Consider the following 13755-nt stretch of genomic DNA (forward strand, 5'->3'; position numbering starts at 1 on the left):
CCGCATCACAAGGATGAAAGGAGAAGGGGAGGGAGGCAGGAGCGCATCGCAGCTCCCGGGACAAACAGGACAGGAGAGATCACCAATTAGCAAGTCCTAAGGGAAAAAGCAACAATGTGCCCTGAGCAAGACCTCTATCAGTATCATAAAAATAACAATATGTATAGGTTACAATAGTAATAAATATAAGTAGTTGTAGTGGCCGATCCTATATAAAAATAGGGCCATGCCCCCTGAAAGTGACAGCCACGTTTGTACTGGTACAGGGTAAATAGTAAGCCGACCCCAATGATCCACAGGGTCAGCCCCCTGAGTGTAGCAAACGTATGCACTTGTACAAGGGGTGGTCCAGAGAACCGCACGCCTCCATCCCTGATAATTGGAAAGAAAAGAGGGAAAGTCGGGACTTTAAATGAGGTTACAAAAACTTTTGTATCTCCATCCCTAATATCATTTAAAGTCCCGACTTTCCCTCTTTTCTTTCTCCTATGCATGTTAATTATTTCATTAGCGCAAGCATAGGGTTCTGCTATTTTCACACCTATATGTGTGTATGTGTATATATACATACATGTGTGTGTGTGTATATATACCACTACACAGAAGTTCAGATGTAATGCCTGTCTCCATACACGTCCACAAAAAAGCCCTATAAAACGCCTGCAACAAAAAGCCGGGTGTGACAGGGGTGAAGCCACCATCCTTTTCTATAGCAATTCTAAGACAAACTATCTTTTCTCTATAGCGGTCACCCTGACATGGAAGGGTTTGGTCACCCTGCCATAGCAGTCACAGTCAGTTAACCCTACACTACACTATGATCCCCTGACACTTAACACTTTCCCAACAGAAACTAGATTATTAAATCTAACTATAGTGGAAAATAGTACCCTAACTACACTAGATATCCCTTTCCTCACACTAATAAATGCTAAATGACACTTTGAAGCAGGAGTAACAGAACTGCTTCCATTCTCTTCCATGTCCCTGTATTACAATGCTAGAGATTTGGCGGGGCTATCTTATATACTGGGGGGCGTAATTCACTAATGATTGGCCTCTGGACCCCCTAGTCACTCCAATCACATTCCTAGCATCCTCCTGCCCCCTCAATTGGCTTTTACTGATGGTTCTGGTCCAATCACAGTCTTTTAAAGCCCAGTTCCTGTCCCATTGCATTTTGGTCAGTTCTGGTTGCCGAATTCCAAACTTTTTCCGCAAAAAGTTCGGAATTCGGACGAATTTCGAACAGTCAACGTTCGGATCGAACCGATAGTAGACCCGAGCCATTCAATCATCCCTATTTGTCACAAGTTTTGCATTTGGCTGGGGTCAGTGTCACTACTGGTAGCATGAGGCCATACCTGGACCCTATAGAGGTTGCACAGGCAGTCCAACTCCTCCAGGATGGCTCATCAATACCTCCCATTGCCAGAAGGTTTGCTGTGTCTCCCAGCAAAGTCTCAGGAGCATGGAGGAGATTCCAGGAGACAGGCAGTTACTCTAGGAGAGCTGGGCAGGGCCGTAGAAGGTCCTTAACCCATCAGCAGGACCGGTATCTGCTCCTTTGTGCAAGGAGGAACAGGATGAGCACTGCCAGAGCCCTACAAAATGACCTCCAGCAGGACACTGGTGTGAATGTCTCTGACCAAACAATCAGAAACAGACTTCATGAGGGAGGCCTGAGGGCCCGACGTCCCCTAGTGGGCGCTGTGCTCACTGCCTGGCACTGTGGAGCTCGATTGGCATTTGCCATTGAACACCAGAATTGGCAGCTCCACCACTGGCACCCTGTGCTTTTCACAGATGAGAGCAGATTCACCCTGAGCACATGTGACAGACGTGAAAGGGTCTGGAGAAGCCGTGGAGAACATTATGCTGCCTGTAACATCGTTCAGCATGACCGGTTGGGTGGTGGGTCAGTGATGGTCTGGGGAGGCGTATCCATGGAGGGACGCACAGACATCTACAGGCTAGACAATGGCACCCTGACTGCCATTTGGTATTGGGATGAAATCCTTGGACCCATTGTCAGACCCTATGCTGGTGCAGTGGGTCCTGGGTTCCTCCTGGTACACGACAATTCTCGGCCTCATGTGGTGAGAGTATGCAGCCAGTTCCTGGAGGATGAAGGAATTGATACCATTGAATGGCCCCCACACTCGCCTGACCTGAATCCAATAGAACATCTCTGGGACATTCTGTTTCAGTCCATCCGATGCCACCAGGTTGCACCTCAGTCTGTTCAGGAGCTCAGTGAGGCCCTTCCTAACACATTACCCAGTCCATACCAGTATAGATCCTAACACATTACCCAGTCCATACCAGTATAGATATCCAGCATGTTATATTCCCCCATTGAGATCTGATGTGTTTTCAAAGTGTTCCTTTCATTCTTTGGAGCAGTGTATGTTGGTCGAGCATTTCAAAGTTTAAAGTAGATCTGTGGTGGAACTGGGTGTGATCACAACACCAAACTATGACAACTAACCAGATCAATGATACCACCCAACCAAACATCACTAAGTAAGCTTTAACCCATTCTTCTATAATTACCCGAGCTGACATCTGGAGAAGTTTCTTCCTCTTTAACTGCGTCCATCATCCCAACCTCCTCTGTAAAATGCTGATCACCCCTCACATACGTCTTTTCCTTTATAACCCCAATTTGTACATTTTTATCAGATCTTCATCCTAAACCAACAAAATGGCAGAAATAATATTAAATACAAAAAAATAATAATAATAGAGGAATGATATCTCTTAGGGCCTGGGATCACTTTCCTACATTCTCATCTACCTGATGATGGTGAGGGATGGTGTGATCTTCCTGTGTGGAATCCCGGGAATACAGAGGACGGGGACATCTCTCTGGTGGGTTCCCATTACTGGATCCATCTGTAGGAAACACACACACTGACTGAATACATTGTTTCTATGTGTTTATCAGATGATGGGGGATCTAGGTGGAGCCTCCGTACTGCTCTCTCCTTTACAATAAAGTCTCCTCTTACCCGGTGATGTGAGGGGCGGCTGATTCTCCATCATGACGTCCTTGTAGAGATCCTTGTGTCCTTCTAAATACTCCCACTCCTCCATGGAGAAATAGACAGTGACATTCTGACACCTTATAGGAACCTGACACACACAATGATACAGTCACCATCCAGACACATCCCTTGTCTGTTACTGGTTAATGTCCCAGAATTCCCAGCACCGCTCACCTCTCCTGTCAGCAGCTCCATCATCTTCTTGGTGACTTCTAGAATCTTCTGCATGTTGTGTCTCTCAGGGTTTAGGGAGTCACATGGAGGCACTGTGATGGTCATATGATCACCTGACTTCACCAGAGGAAATCTCTGTATTGAGGAACCAATAGCAATTATGTTATGTTAGAATCCCAGAATCCTCCTCACCTTTCCAGTCAGGTCTGTGTTTTATTAATAGAGAAAAGAGGGATGTCATGTGACCTCCCAGAATCCCCCTCACCTCTCCAGTCAGCAGGTAGATGATCTCCAGGGTGAGGGTTAGTATCTTCTCAGTCATGTGACTCCGGCCCTCCTCCATCCTCATTGGTGCCGTCATCTATGAAGGTTTCCCTGTAGACAGATAATATTGATAACAGAGAATTATCTGGATTGGTATTGGTTGTACAATAATAGGATGAGGATATCAGGAGGTAATATGAAGGTCGGTATTTATTTAAGCACTATGGTCCCAGTGAGAAAATATTTAATCTGGACAGTTTAGTGTTTTCTATGATTCTTGGGGTCCGGGATTCTCGTAAAATTTGGCCACCTGGATCACAAATTTCATTCTCTATGTTGGGTGTGAGATGAGGAGGAGATCCAGGAATCAGGATAAAGGTCAGGGAAAGCAACAGACGAGCGCATCCAAGAGATGAAGCCGGGGTCACTACACAGAAAATCAATCCAAGGAAACAACAGGCAGGGCGAGGAATAGCAAGAAGGAGCTCAGAGACAAATGAGAATATTGCTCAGCCAATGGGAGATTATCTCAGCATGACTTGCATAATGAAGGCGATGAGGGGGAGGGGAGGAAGTCACTTAAGGTGACCATAGATACATGGAAATTCAGCTGGTTTAACAGGGATCGGTCACATTTCCATCCATGTGTGGTCACTGTCGGTTAAATATCACTCGATCAGCGGCTGCAGCCAATAGCTTCATCACTGATCTGTGTATTCTGAGAGCGTAGGAGCCCCAGCCGAGAGTAAAGGGTGGAAATGGCTCTTGATCCCCAGATTTGGGCAATTATGTCACCAATAAACAAGCAAAAAATTGGGGGAGCAAACCCTGAACATGTATATCTAAAGCCGGTGCAGCTATGGACCAAGCAACATGTATATTAAAAAAGAATAGCGCACACATGCAAAAGAAAACACTATCAAATATGGAGACAATCCATAAATAAAAATGGGGGTTTGGTCCCACCATATGGCCATATCGTGCTCAAGCCCACCACTGCGTCAAAGTACCCCATTATCAGTGGGTCCTACACTATCCATAAAAAAGGGGTGAATCCAGCCTCTCCAACCCTTGGAGACAACGCTCCTTGCTGGGATGGATGTGCTAATGCACTACAAAGGACTCCTCCTATATCTACTTGATAGTGGACTCTGATAGAGTACAGGTGTGTGTGGGGGATGGGGTGGGGTACTTTCACGCAGTGGTGGGCTTGAGCACGATATGGCCATATGGTGGGACTAAATCCCTATTTTTATTTATGGATTGTCTCCATATTTGATAGTCATTTCTTTTGCATGTGTGCGCTATTCTTTTTTAATATACTGTACATGTCGCTTGGTCCATAGCTGCACCGGCTTTAGATATACATGTTCAGGGTATGCTCCCCCAATTTTTTGCATGTTAATTATGTCACCAATATAAATGGAAAAAACCTGCGCTATGTGTAACAACTCAAATACCTACAAAAATAACTTCTACCGGACTGCTGCTGTAACAAAGGTAAGAATTCCCTTTATCAACTAGAGGAGCATTATGTGTCACAGCGCTGTCCAATTGTGTGTGTACATAAATTATCACAAATACAATGAAATATGTGGATACATTCATATATAAAGTGCTAGGGGCTCAAAATAATATTTTCTGCAGATCTACTGCTACTACACCTACTTCTTTATTCTTATAATATTTGTTCTTATAATATTTGCTGCTATATTAAATAAACTTAAAACCTGTAAAATTTCATGCAATCCTACAATATTTTGTGCTCAATATAGTGTTCTCTGCAAGTTCACTGCTTCCACTTTGCATCTACTTCAGTGAACTTATTTTGTTAAAATAAATTCACAAATGAATGAAAATTGCTCACTCCTGCAAGTCTGCTGCGCTTTCTGTCAGTCTCCCTCCTAGACTCGGCTTCCTCCTCCGACCGCTGTTCCAGCAGGAGCTCCGCCTCTTCATACACACTCAGGGAGGAGAGAAAGGGGAAGGATATACAGTACATACACACACAGCACAAGGCCGTGTTCACACTACCAGACGTTTCTCAGGGCTGCAGTTCCACTGAGCTCCACAAGGTGGTGATCTCACTTCTACCCAGACAGGAAGTCTCTATGGAATACAGACAGGAAGTCTCTATGGAATACAGACAGGAAGTGATGTCAGATTCTGACAGGACATTCCATTTAGTAGGACGGAAAGAGAAGACAATGCAGGAATTGGCGGCAGAGGAGGTAATACATAGATTAACCCCTTCAGGGGGATCAGTTGATGAATAATATATCTTGCTATATAAAGCTGGCCATACATGGTTCAGTTTTATCGTTCAGCCAGTGGGATGAGTGGAAAAAACTGAAGCGATTCCACCTTCTACACATTGGAGGGGGATGGGGGAATCCACCCTGCTGCACTATTGTACTCTGACAATGGGGTGCGCTCCTCCGCTCTCAGAATACACAGATCAGTGATGAAGCTATTGGCTGCAGCTGCTGATGGAGTGACTTTTATCCGGCAGTGACCACACATGGATTGAAATGTGACCGATCCCTGCTGAACCAGCTGAATTTCCATGTATCTATGGTCACCTCCCCCCCCCCCCCCCTCATCGCCTTCATTATGTAAGTCATGCTGGTATAATCTCCCATTGACTGAGCAATATTCTCATTTGTCTCTGAGCTCCTTCTTGCTATTCCTCGTCCTGCCTGTTGTTTCCTTGGATTGATTTTCTGTGTAGTGACCCCGGCTTCATCTCTTGGATGCGCTCGTCTGTTGCTTGTCCTGACCTTTATCTGATTCCTGGATCTCCTCCATATCCTCTTACACAGCTTTTCTCCACACCTGAAGTAACCCTGGGGGGGGGGGGGGGGGATTGGCACTACCATTTGATTTTTCTATTTGTGTTCAGATCTAGAGTTTTCCTCCTGTGAAGTCTGGAGATCATATGACCATCACATTGCCTCCACCTCCCTCCCTGATAGAATAGAGAAATACAAAGAAGATTCTAGAAGTCACCAAAGAAATCATGAAGGAGAGGTGAGTGGTTCTGGGAATTCTGGGACATTATCCAGTAACAGGCAAGGGATGTGTCTGGATTAGAGTTATGCGGACACCTGGATGTCCGTGTTCGGCCGAACTTGAAAAAAAAGTCCGGATCCGTGTCCCGGACTTTTTCCGAACTTTACCCGGACACCGAACCCCATTGAAGTCAATGGGGACCCGAACTTTCAGGCACTAAAATGGCTCTAAAACACCAATGGAAAGGGCTAGAGTGCTGCAAATGGCAGCAAAACGTAGTTAAGAGCATGACAAGTGCTCTGCAAACAAATGTGGATAGGGAAATAACTTAAAACAACAAAAAAAATAAAATAAATAAAACAATTTTCTTCATCTGTGAAGGACGAGGCCCATATGGAGTAGGAGGGAGGTTGAGGTGGCGGTGGATGTGGCGGTGTAGGTGGAAGCGGCGGTGGAGGGGGACGAGGTAGCCAACACTGCTTTTTTTCAGTCATTTTAAATTAGGGTACACCCCAAAAGAGTGAGAAAGATCAAAAATATAACAATGACTGGGTAAGGTCGGTATCCATCTCTATTCTGCACAAGGTACGGAAAAGTCCCGTGGGATCCATGCCTGGTTCATTTTAATGAACGTGAGCTTGTCCACATTGTCTCTGGACAGGCGGCTGCGCTTGTGTGTGATAACGCCCCCAGCCGTGCTAAATACACGTTCAGATAATACACTGGCTGCAGGGCATGCCAGCACCTCCAAGGCGTAAAGGGCAAGCTCAGGCCATGTGCCCAATTTGGAGACCCAGAAGTTGAAGGGGGAAGACCCGTCATTCACTACATGTAGGCGTGTGCACACATACTGCTCCACCATGTTGGTGAAATGCTGCCTCCTGCTAAGACGTTCCATATGAGCTGCTGGTGCTGCTGTTTGTTGTGGCGTGCTGACAAAGCTTTTCCACATTTCGGCCATGCTAACCCTGCCTTCTGAGGTGCTGGCGGTGCCCTGGTTGCGTTGGCGACCTCTTCCTCCTCTGCCTTGGCCTTGTGCTTCCACTGTGGCCCCGCTGTCAGGTGGGAATGCCAGCAGCATCGCGTCTACCAGCGTGCGCTTGTACTCGCGCATCTTGCGATCACGCTCCAGTGAGTGAATAAAGGACGGTACGTTGTCCTTGTAACGGGGTTCCAGCAGCGTGGCCACCCAGTAATCAGCACAAGTTAGAATGTGGGCAACTTGGCAGTCGTTGTGGAGACACTGCAGCATGTAATCGCTCATGTGTGCCAGGCTGCCCAGAGGCAACGAAGGGCTGTCCTCTTTGGGAGGTGTATCGTCTGTGTCCTCTGTATCCCCCCAGCCATGCACCAGTGATGGCCATGAGCTGGCCTGGGTGCCACCCTGCTGTGAACATGGTTCCATCTCCTCCTCCAGCTCCTCCTCCTCATCCTCCAGAACTGTGCCCCTGCTGGACAATTGTGTCCCTGGCGTTTGTGTGTGCAGGAACCCACCCTCGGAGCCACTTGCAAATGACTGCCCTGAAAGCCTTGGAAATGTTACCTCTTCATCCTCCTCATCCTGTGCCACATCCTCTTCCATCATCGCCCGAATCATTTTTTGAAGGAGGCATAGAAGTGGGATAGTTAAGCTGACAACGGCGTCATCGGCACTGGTCATGTTGGTGGAGTACTCAAAACAGCCAACAAGGCACACAGGTCTCACATGGAGGCCCAGTTATTGGTGGTGAAGTGGTGCTGTTCCGCAGAGCGACTCACGCGTGCGTGCTGCAGCTGAAACTCCACTATGGCCTGCTGCTGCTCGCACAGTCTTTCCAGCATGTGCAAGGTGGAGTTCCACCTTGTGGGCACGTCACATATGAGGCGGTGAGCGGGAAGGCCGAAGTTACACTGAAGCGCTGACAGGCGAGCAGCAGCAGGGTGAGAACGCCGAAAGTGCGAACAGACGGCCCGCACTTTCTGCAGCAGCTCTGACATATCGGGGTAATTTTTAAGGAACCTCTGCACCACCAGATTCAGCAAATGCGCTAGGCAAGGGACGTGCGTCAAACCAGCTAGGCCCAGAGCTGCTATGAGATTTCGCTGTTATCGCACACCACCAGGCCGGGCTTGAGGCTCGCTGGCAGCAACCACTCATTTGTCTGCTGTTCCATGCTCCTCCACAACTCCTGCGCGGTGTGTGGTTTTTTCCCCCAAACAGGCAAGTTTTAAAACTTCCTGCTGTCGTTTACCCCTGGCTGTGCTGAAGTTGGTGGTGAAGGTGTTACGCTGACCGGATGAGGAGGCGGTAGAGGATGAGGAAGTGGAGTAGGAGTTAGGAACAGGAGGCAAACTGAAGCGCCCTGCAATCCTCTGTGGTGGAAGGACATGCGCCAAATTGCTATCCGCCTCAGGCCCATCCGCCACTGCATTTACCCAGTGTGCCGTTAGGGAGATATAACGCCCCTGACCGTGCTTACTGGTCCACGTATTGGTAGTTAGGTGGACCTTGGCACAGATGGCGTTGCGCAGTGCATACCTGATTTTTTCCCCCACTTGGTTGTGCAGGGAAGGGATGGCTTGCCTGGAAAAGTAGTGGCGGCTCCGCACGACGTTCTGTGGTACAGCCACCGACATAAGGCTTTTAAAATTGTGCGTCTCCACCAGACGGAATGACAGCATTTCAAAAGCCAAGAATTTTGAAATGCTGGCATTCAGGGCCAGGGATCGCGGGTGGGTAGGGGGGTACTTCCTCTTCCTCTGAAGTGTTTGGGAGATGGAAAGCTGAACGCTTCCACGGGACATTGTGGAGATGGTTGGTGACCCAGGTGGTGGTGTTGCTGACAGATCGTCTGTTTGCGGGGTGGCAGGTGCCGGTATCACTACAGAGGTAGATGAAGAGGCCGAGACTGCAGCAGAAGAGGAAGCAGGAGGAGCCAGAGACGTTTCTTGGTTTTGAAGGTGTCTACTCCACTGCAGCTCATTCTTTGCACTTAGATGCCTGATCATGCAGGTTGTGCTCAGGTTGAGAAGGTTTATGCCTCGCCTCAGGCTCTGATTGCACAGGGTGCAAACCACTCGTGTCCTGTCATCAGCACATTATCTGAAGAACTTCCAAGGGGGTGAGGTGAAAGACGGTTAGACATCGGCTGCAGGTGCCAACTCTGACGTTTCTGCAGTAGACTGGGTGGGAGACAATGTGAAGGAACTGGAGGCACTGTCAGCAGCAAACCAATCTACTATCGCCTCTACTTGTTCTGGCCTCAACACTTGTAGAGGCGCATGATGCCCTACCAAATACTGCTGCAGGTTTCTGTTGCCTACTCACACAGGAGCTCTACCAGCAGCAGCACGACCCAGGCCACGGCCCCTATTTGACGGTCTCCTCATTTTTCTGTAATTTATGATCTTGCCCTAGAAAGGTGTTAATTGAATAGCGGAACAAAACAACAACAGTATCGCACGGGTGTATCTCACAGTCAAATATGCAAACTATGCCGCAATTTAATTTTTTTTACCCCAAAAGGGTGTTTAATAAATAGCGGAATAGAAAAACAGTATACAAATACAACGGGTGTATCTCAAAGTCAAATATGCAAAGTATGCTGCAATTTAATTTTTTACACTCCAAAAGGGTGTATATTGAATAGCGGAATAGGAAAAATTTTATAAAAACGGTGTATCTCACACGTACAAACATAGACTAGGCCCCGATTACAATTTTTTTGTACCCTAAAGGCAGGATGAGGAAGAGGAGTAGGAGGAGTTCGGAACAGGAGGCAAACTGAAGCGTCCTGCAATCCTCGGCGGTGGAAGGAGATGAAGGAGATGCACCAAACAAATTTAAAAGGTGTATCTCACACGTACCGATACAAACTATGCCGTAATTTAATTTTTTACACTCCAAAAGGGTGTATATTGAATAGCGGAATAGAAAATATGATATCTAAAGGTGTATCTGACATGTACAAACCCAGACTAGGCCCCGATTACAATTTTTTGTACCCTAAAGGCAGGATGAGGAGTAGGAGGAGTTCGGAACAGGCAGGAGGCAAACTGAAGCACCCTGCAATCCTCAGAGGTGTAAGATGCGCCCAAAAAATTGGAAAGGTGTATCTCACACATACCGATACAGACTATGCCGCAATTTAATTCTTTTTACCCCAAAGGGTGTAGATTGAATAGCGGAGTAGAAAATATGATATCAAAAGGTGTATCTCACACATACAGACCCAGACTAGGCCCCGATTACTAATTTTTGTACCCTAAAGGCAGGATGAGGAGTAGGAGGAGTTCGGAACAGGAGGCAAACTGAAGCACCCTGCAATCCTCGGCGGTGGAAGATGCACCCCAAAAATTTGGAAGGTGTATCTCACACGTACCGATACAGACTATGCCGAAATGTAATTCTTTTTACCCCAAAAGGTGTAGATTGAATAGAGGAATGGAAAATATGATATAAAAAGGTGTATTTTTGTACCCTAAAGGCAGGATGAGGAGTAGGAGGAGTTCGGAACAGGAGGCAAACTGAAGCACCCTGCAATCCTCGGCGGTGGAAGATGCACCCCAAAAATTTGGAAGGTGTATCTCACACGTACCGATACAGACTATGCCGCAATTTAATTCTTTTTACCCCAAAGGGTGTAGATTGAATAGCGAAATAATAGAAAATATGATATCAAAAGGTGTATCTCACACGTACAGACCCAGACTAGGCCCCGATTACAATTTTTTGTACCCTAAAGGCAGGATGAGGTGTAGGAGAAGTTCGGAACAGGAGGCAAACTGAAGCACCCTGCAATCCTCGGCGGTGGAAGATGCGCCCCAAAAATTTGGAAGGTGTATCTCACACGTACCGTTACAGACCATGCCGCAATTTAATTCTTTTTACCCCAAAGGGTGTAGATTGAATAGCGGAATAGAAAATATGATATCAAAAGGTGTATCTCACACATACAGAAGCAGACTAGGCCCCGATTACAATTTTTTTGTACCCTAAAGGCAGGATGAGAAGTAGGAGTTCGGAACAGGAGGCAAACTGAAGCACCCTGCAATCCTCGGCGGTGGAAGATGCGCCCTAAAAATTTGGAAGGTGTATCTCACACGTACCGATACAGATTATGCCGCAATTTAATTATTTTTACCCCAAAGGGTGTAGATTGAATAGCGGAATAGAAAGTACAGTAATCCCCCGCTACATCGCGGTTCAGTTTTTGCGGTCCCGGTAATTCGCGTTTTTTTTTGTAATGTTATTTTACTATATAAATCATTAAAAATGAAAGATTTTTGTGTTTTTCATAGCTCTTGTTCTGTCTCTAAGTATCTTTTATGTGTTTAAATGAGTTTCTATTGTTTTAAAAGTGTGTTTAAAGACCTTAAAATGCTTCTACACGTACAGTGACAGTAAAAAAATCATGCCTACAATGCATTTTAATAGGGTTTTTCTATTTCGCGGAATTTCACTTTTCGCGGCTGGGTCCGGAACGTAACCCCCGCAATGGAGGGGGGTTTACTGTATATCAAATTGGTGATTTTTCAATAGCACATGTGAACACAGCAGTGTCTTATGTTTTATGTCACGGTCAGCTCTGCAGCAGGCTATGAAGGGAAAAAAAAAAATTCCCCTTTAACTTTGTAATTTTTAAATAGCGGATTAGTACAGACTATGCCACAATTTAATTTTTTTTAACCCAAAAGGGTATATATTGAATAGTGGAATAGATAAAGGTATATAAAATTGAAAATCACTTAATAGCACATGTGAACAACACAGCAGTGTCTTATGTCATGGTCAGCTCAGCAGTAAGCAGGCTATGAAGGGGGAAAAAAATTCCCCTTTAACTTAATTTTTAAATAGCAGATTAGAACAGCAATCTGTAGTAAAATATAGCTGAACGCTGCACACAACAGACTGATAAAAATAGATTTTTTTCTCCCTCCTCCTCCTCAGTGGGCTCAAGTGAGGGCAAAAAGATTGTTCACTGCACCACCCCCCCACACAACAAAATCGATGTACACTGTCCCTGCCTAATCTCTCCAGCCTGTCCCTAAAATGCTCAAAAACATTGTTCACTGCACCACCCCCCACACAGTAAAATCAATGTAGACTGTCCCTGCCTAATCTCTCCAGCCTGTCCCTAAAATGCTCAAATATCTTTCCCTGCCTACACTCCGACCTGTCCCTGCATTCTTTTCGGGCACAATTTTTCACTGTCTGTCCCTAATCAGCAGGCAGCACGTATGATGTGTGCTCTCTCCCTAAACTACAGCAGAACGACGCACCGCGCTGGGGCTCTCGAACTTATAAAGACATGGGTCACATGCTTCAGATGGCCAATCACAGCTACTAATACATTAGTAGGCATGGCTGGGATGGCTTAAGGCACACCAGTTAAACGCTTGTTGATTGGCTGTTGAAAGCGCGCCATTACATACAAAACAGGAAATAAAATTACCGAACACGGATTTTAAACCCGAACATAGAGTAAAGTTTTCGGGTCCGTGTCCGGGTAGCAAAAATCCAATTATTCGGTATGAACCAGAATAATACAGTCCGTGTTCGCTCAACACTAATAAAGAGGTCATGGGCAGAAGCTAGTTTGTTACAGACAGAGCAGGCGTTCCAAAGGGCGCAAGAGAAGGGGAGGCTGGTTTTGGGAAGAAGAGGGTGAGAAACTAAATTGTGTGGATTGCTGCTCTTGCAAGAGGGCATGGGGTGATGGGAGATTTGGGTACAGTTAAGCAATGGAGGCCCAGGGTTTGGGGTTTAATCTCTAGAAGTTGGGAGAAGCAGAAGGGGGTGAGGGAGGTAATATGGGATTGCAATTTATATGAAGGGACATGCCTCAGGGTTCTGGAGGTTTTATTAGCATGTGAGTTTAGAATTAGCAGGAGTTGGGTTAGTGCAGTAATAAGGAGAGGACAGAAGTGAGGGTGATATACACAGGCTGTGAGGTGGCGAAGAGGGGTGAGGGAAAGAGAGATTAAGGAGTGTGGACACAACTGCCAGAAGGATTGGTAGAAAGCGCATGTTACAGAAAGGAAGGAGAGCGGAATGGGGAAACAAGGTCACCTGCAGTCAGTTTGGTGTTTTTCAAAGTAGTTTGCTGTGTATTCTCGCTGAAGTGCGGAGCCGAAGTGCAGAGCCAAAGTGCGCCCACTTAAATAAACCCACTTATAGAAAGATGTGCGCTCCCCAGCCATATATAGTGTGGAAACGTGGATGAACCCCTTCAGGGTCATAGCATTCACCCACTTACAGGGCTCAAACATTTCC

General features: G+C 46.3%; 2 protein-coding genes across 2 annotated transcripts in view; one reads left to right on the forward strand and one right to left on the reverse strand.

Annotated features, from left to right (window-relative positions):
* LOC309543612 (uncharacterized protein) overlaps positions 1–3579 on the reverse strand; it is a 120000-nt gene extending 116421 nt beyond the window's left edge. Inside the window, exons 1-2 of the mRNA XM_082276069.1 lie at positions 3490–3579; positions 3225–3359 (exon numbers count right to left, since the gene is read on the reverse strand). Coding sequence (XP_082132195.1) covers positions 3225–3359; positions 3490–3573 — 219 coding nt within the window. The 5' untranslated portion in view covers positions 3574–3579. The remainder of the gene's footprint in view (positions 1–3224; positions 3360–3489) is intronic.
* Positions 1–13755, forward strand: part of LOC309543617 (uncharacterized protein) — a gene marked incomplete at both ends in the record, with an annotated part of 248485 nt that overhangs the window by 157726 nt on the left and 77004 nt on the right.

This window comes from Pelophylax lessonae, assembly GCF_965119305.1.
Source record: "Pelophylax lessonae genome assembly, contig: HAP1_SCAFFOLD_269, whole genome shotgun sequence".
NCBI lineage: Eukaryota > Metazoa > Chordata > Amphibia > Anura > Ranidae > Pelophylax > Pelophylax lessonae.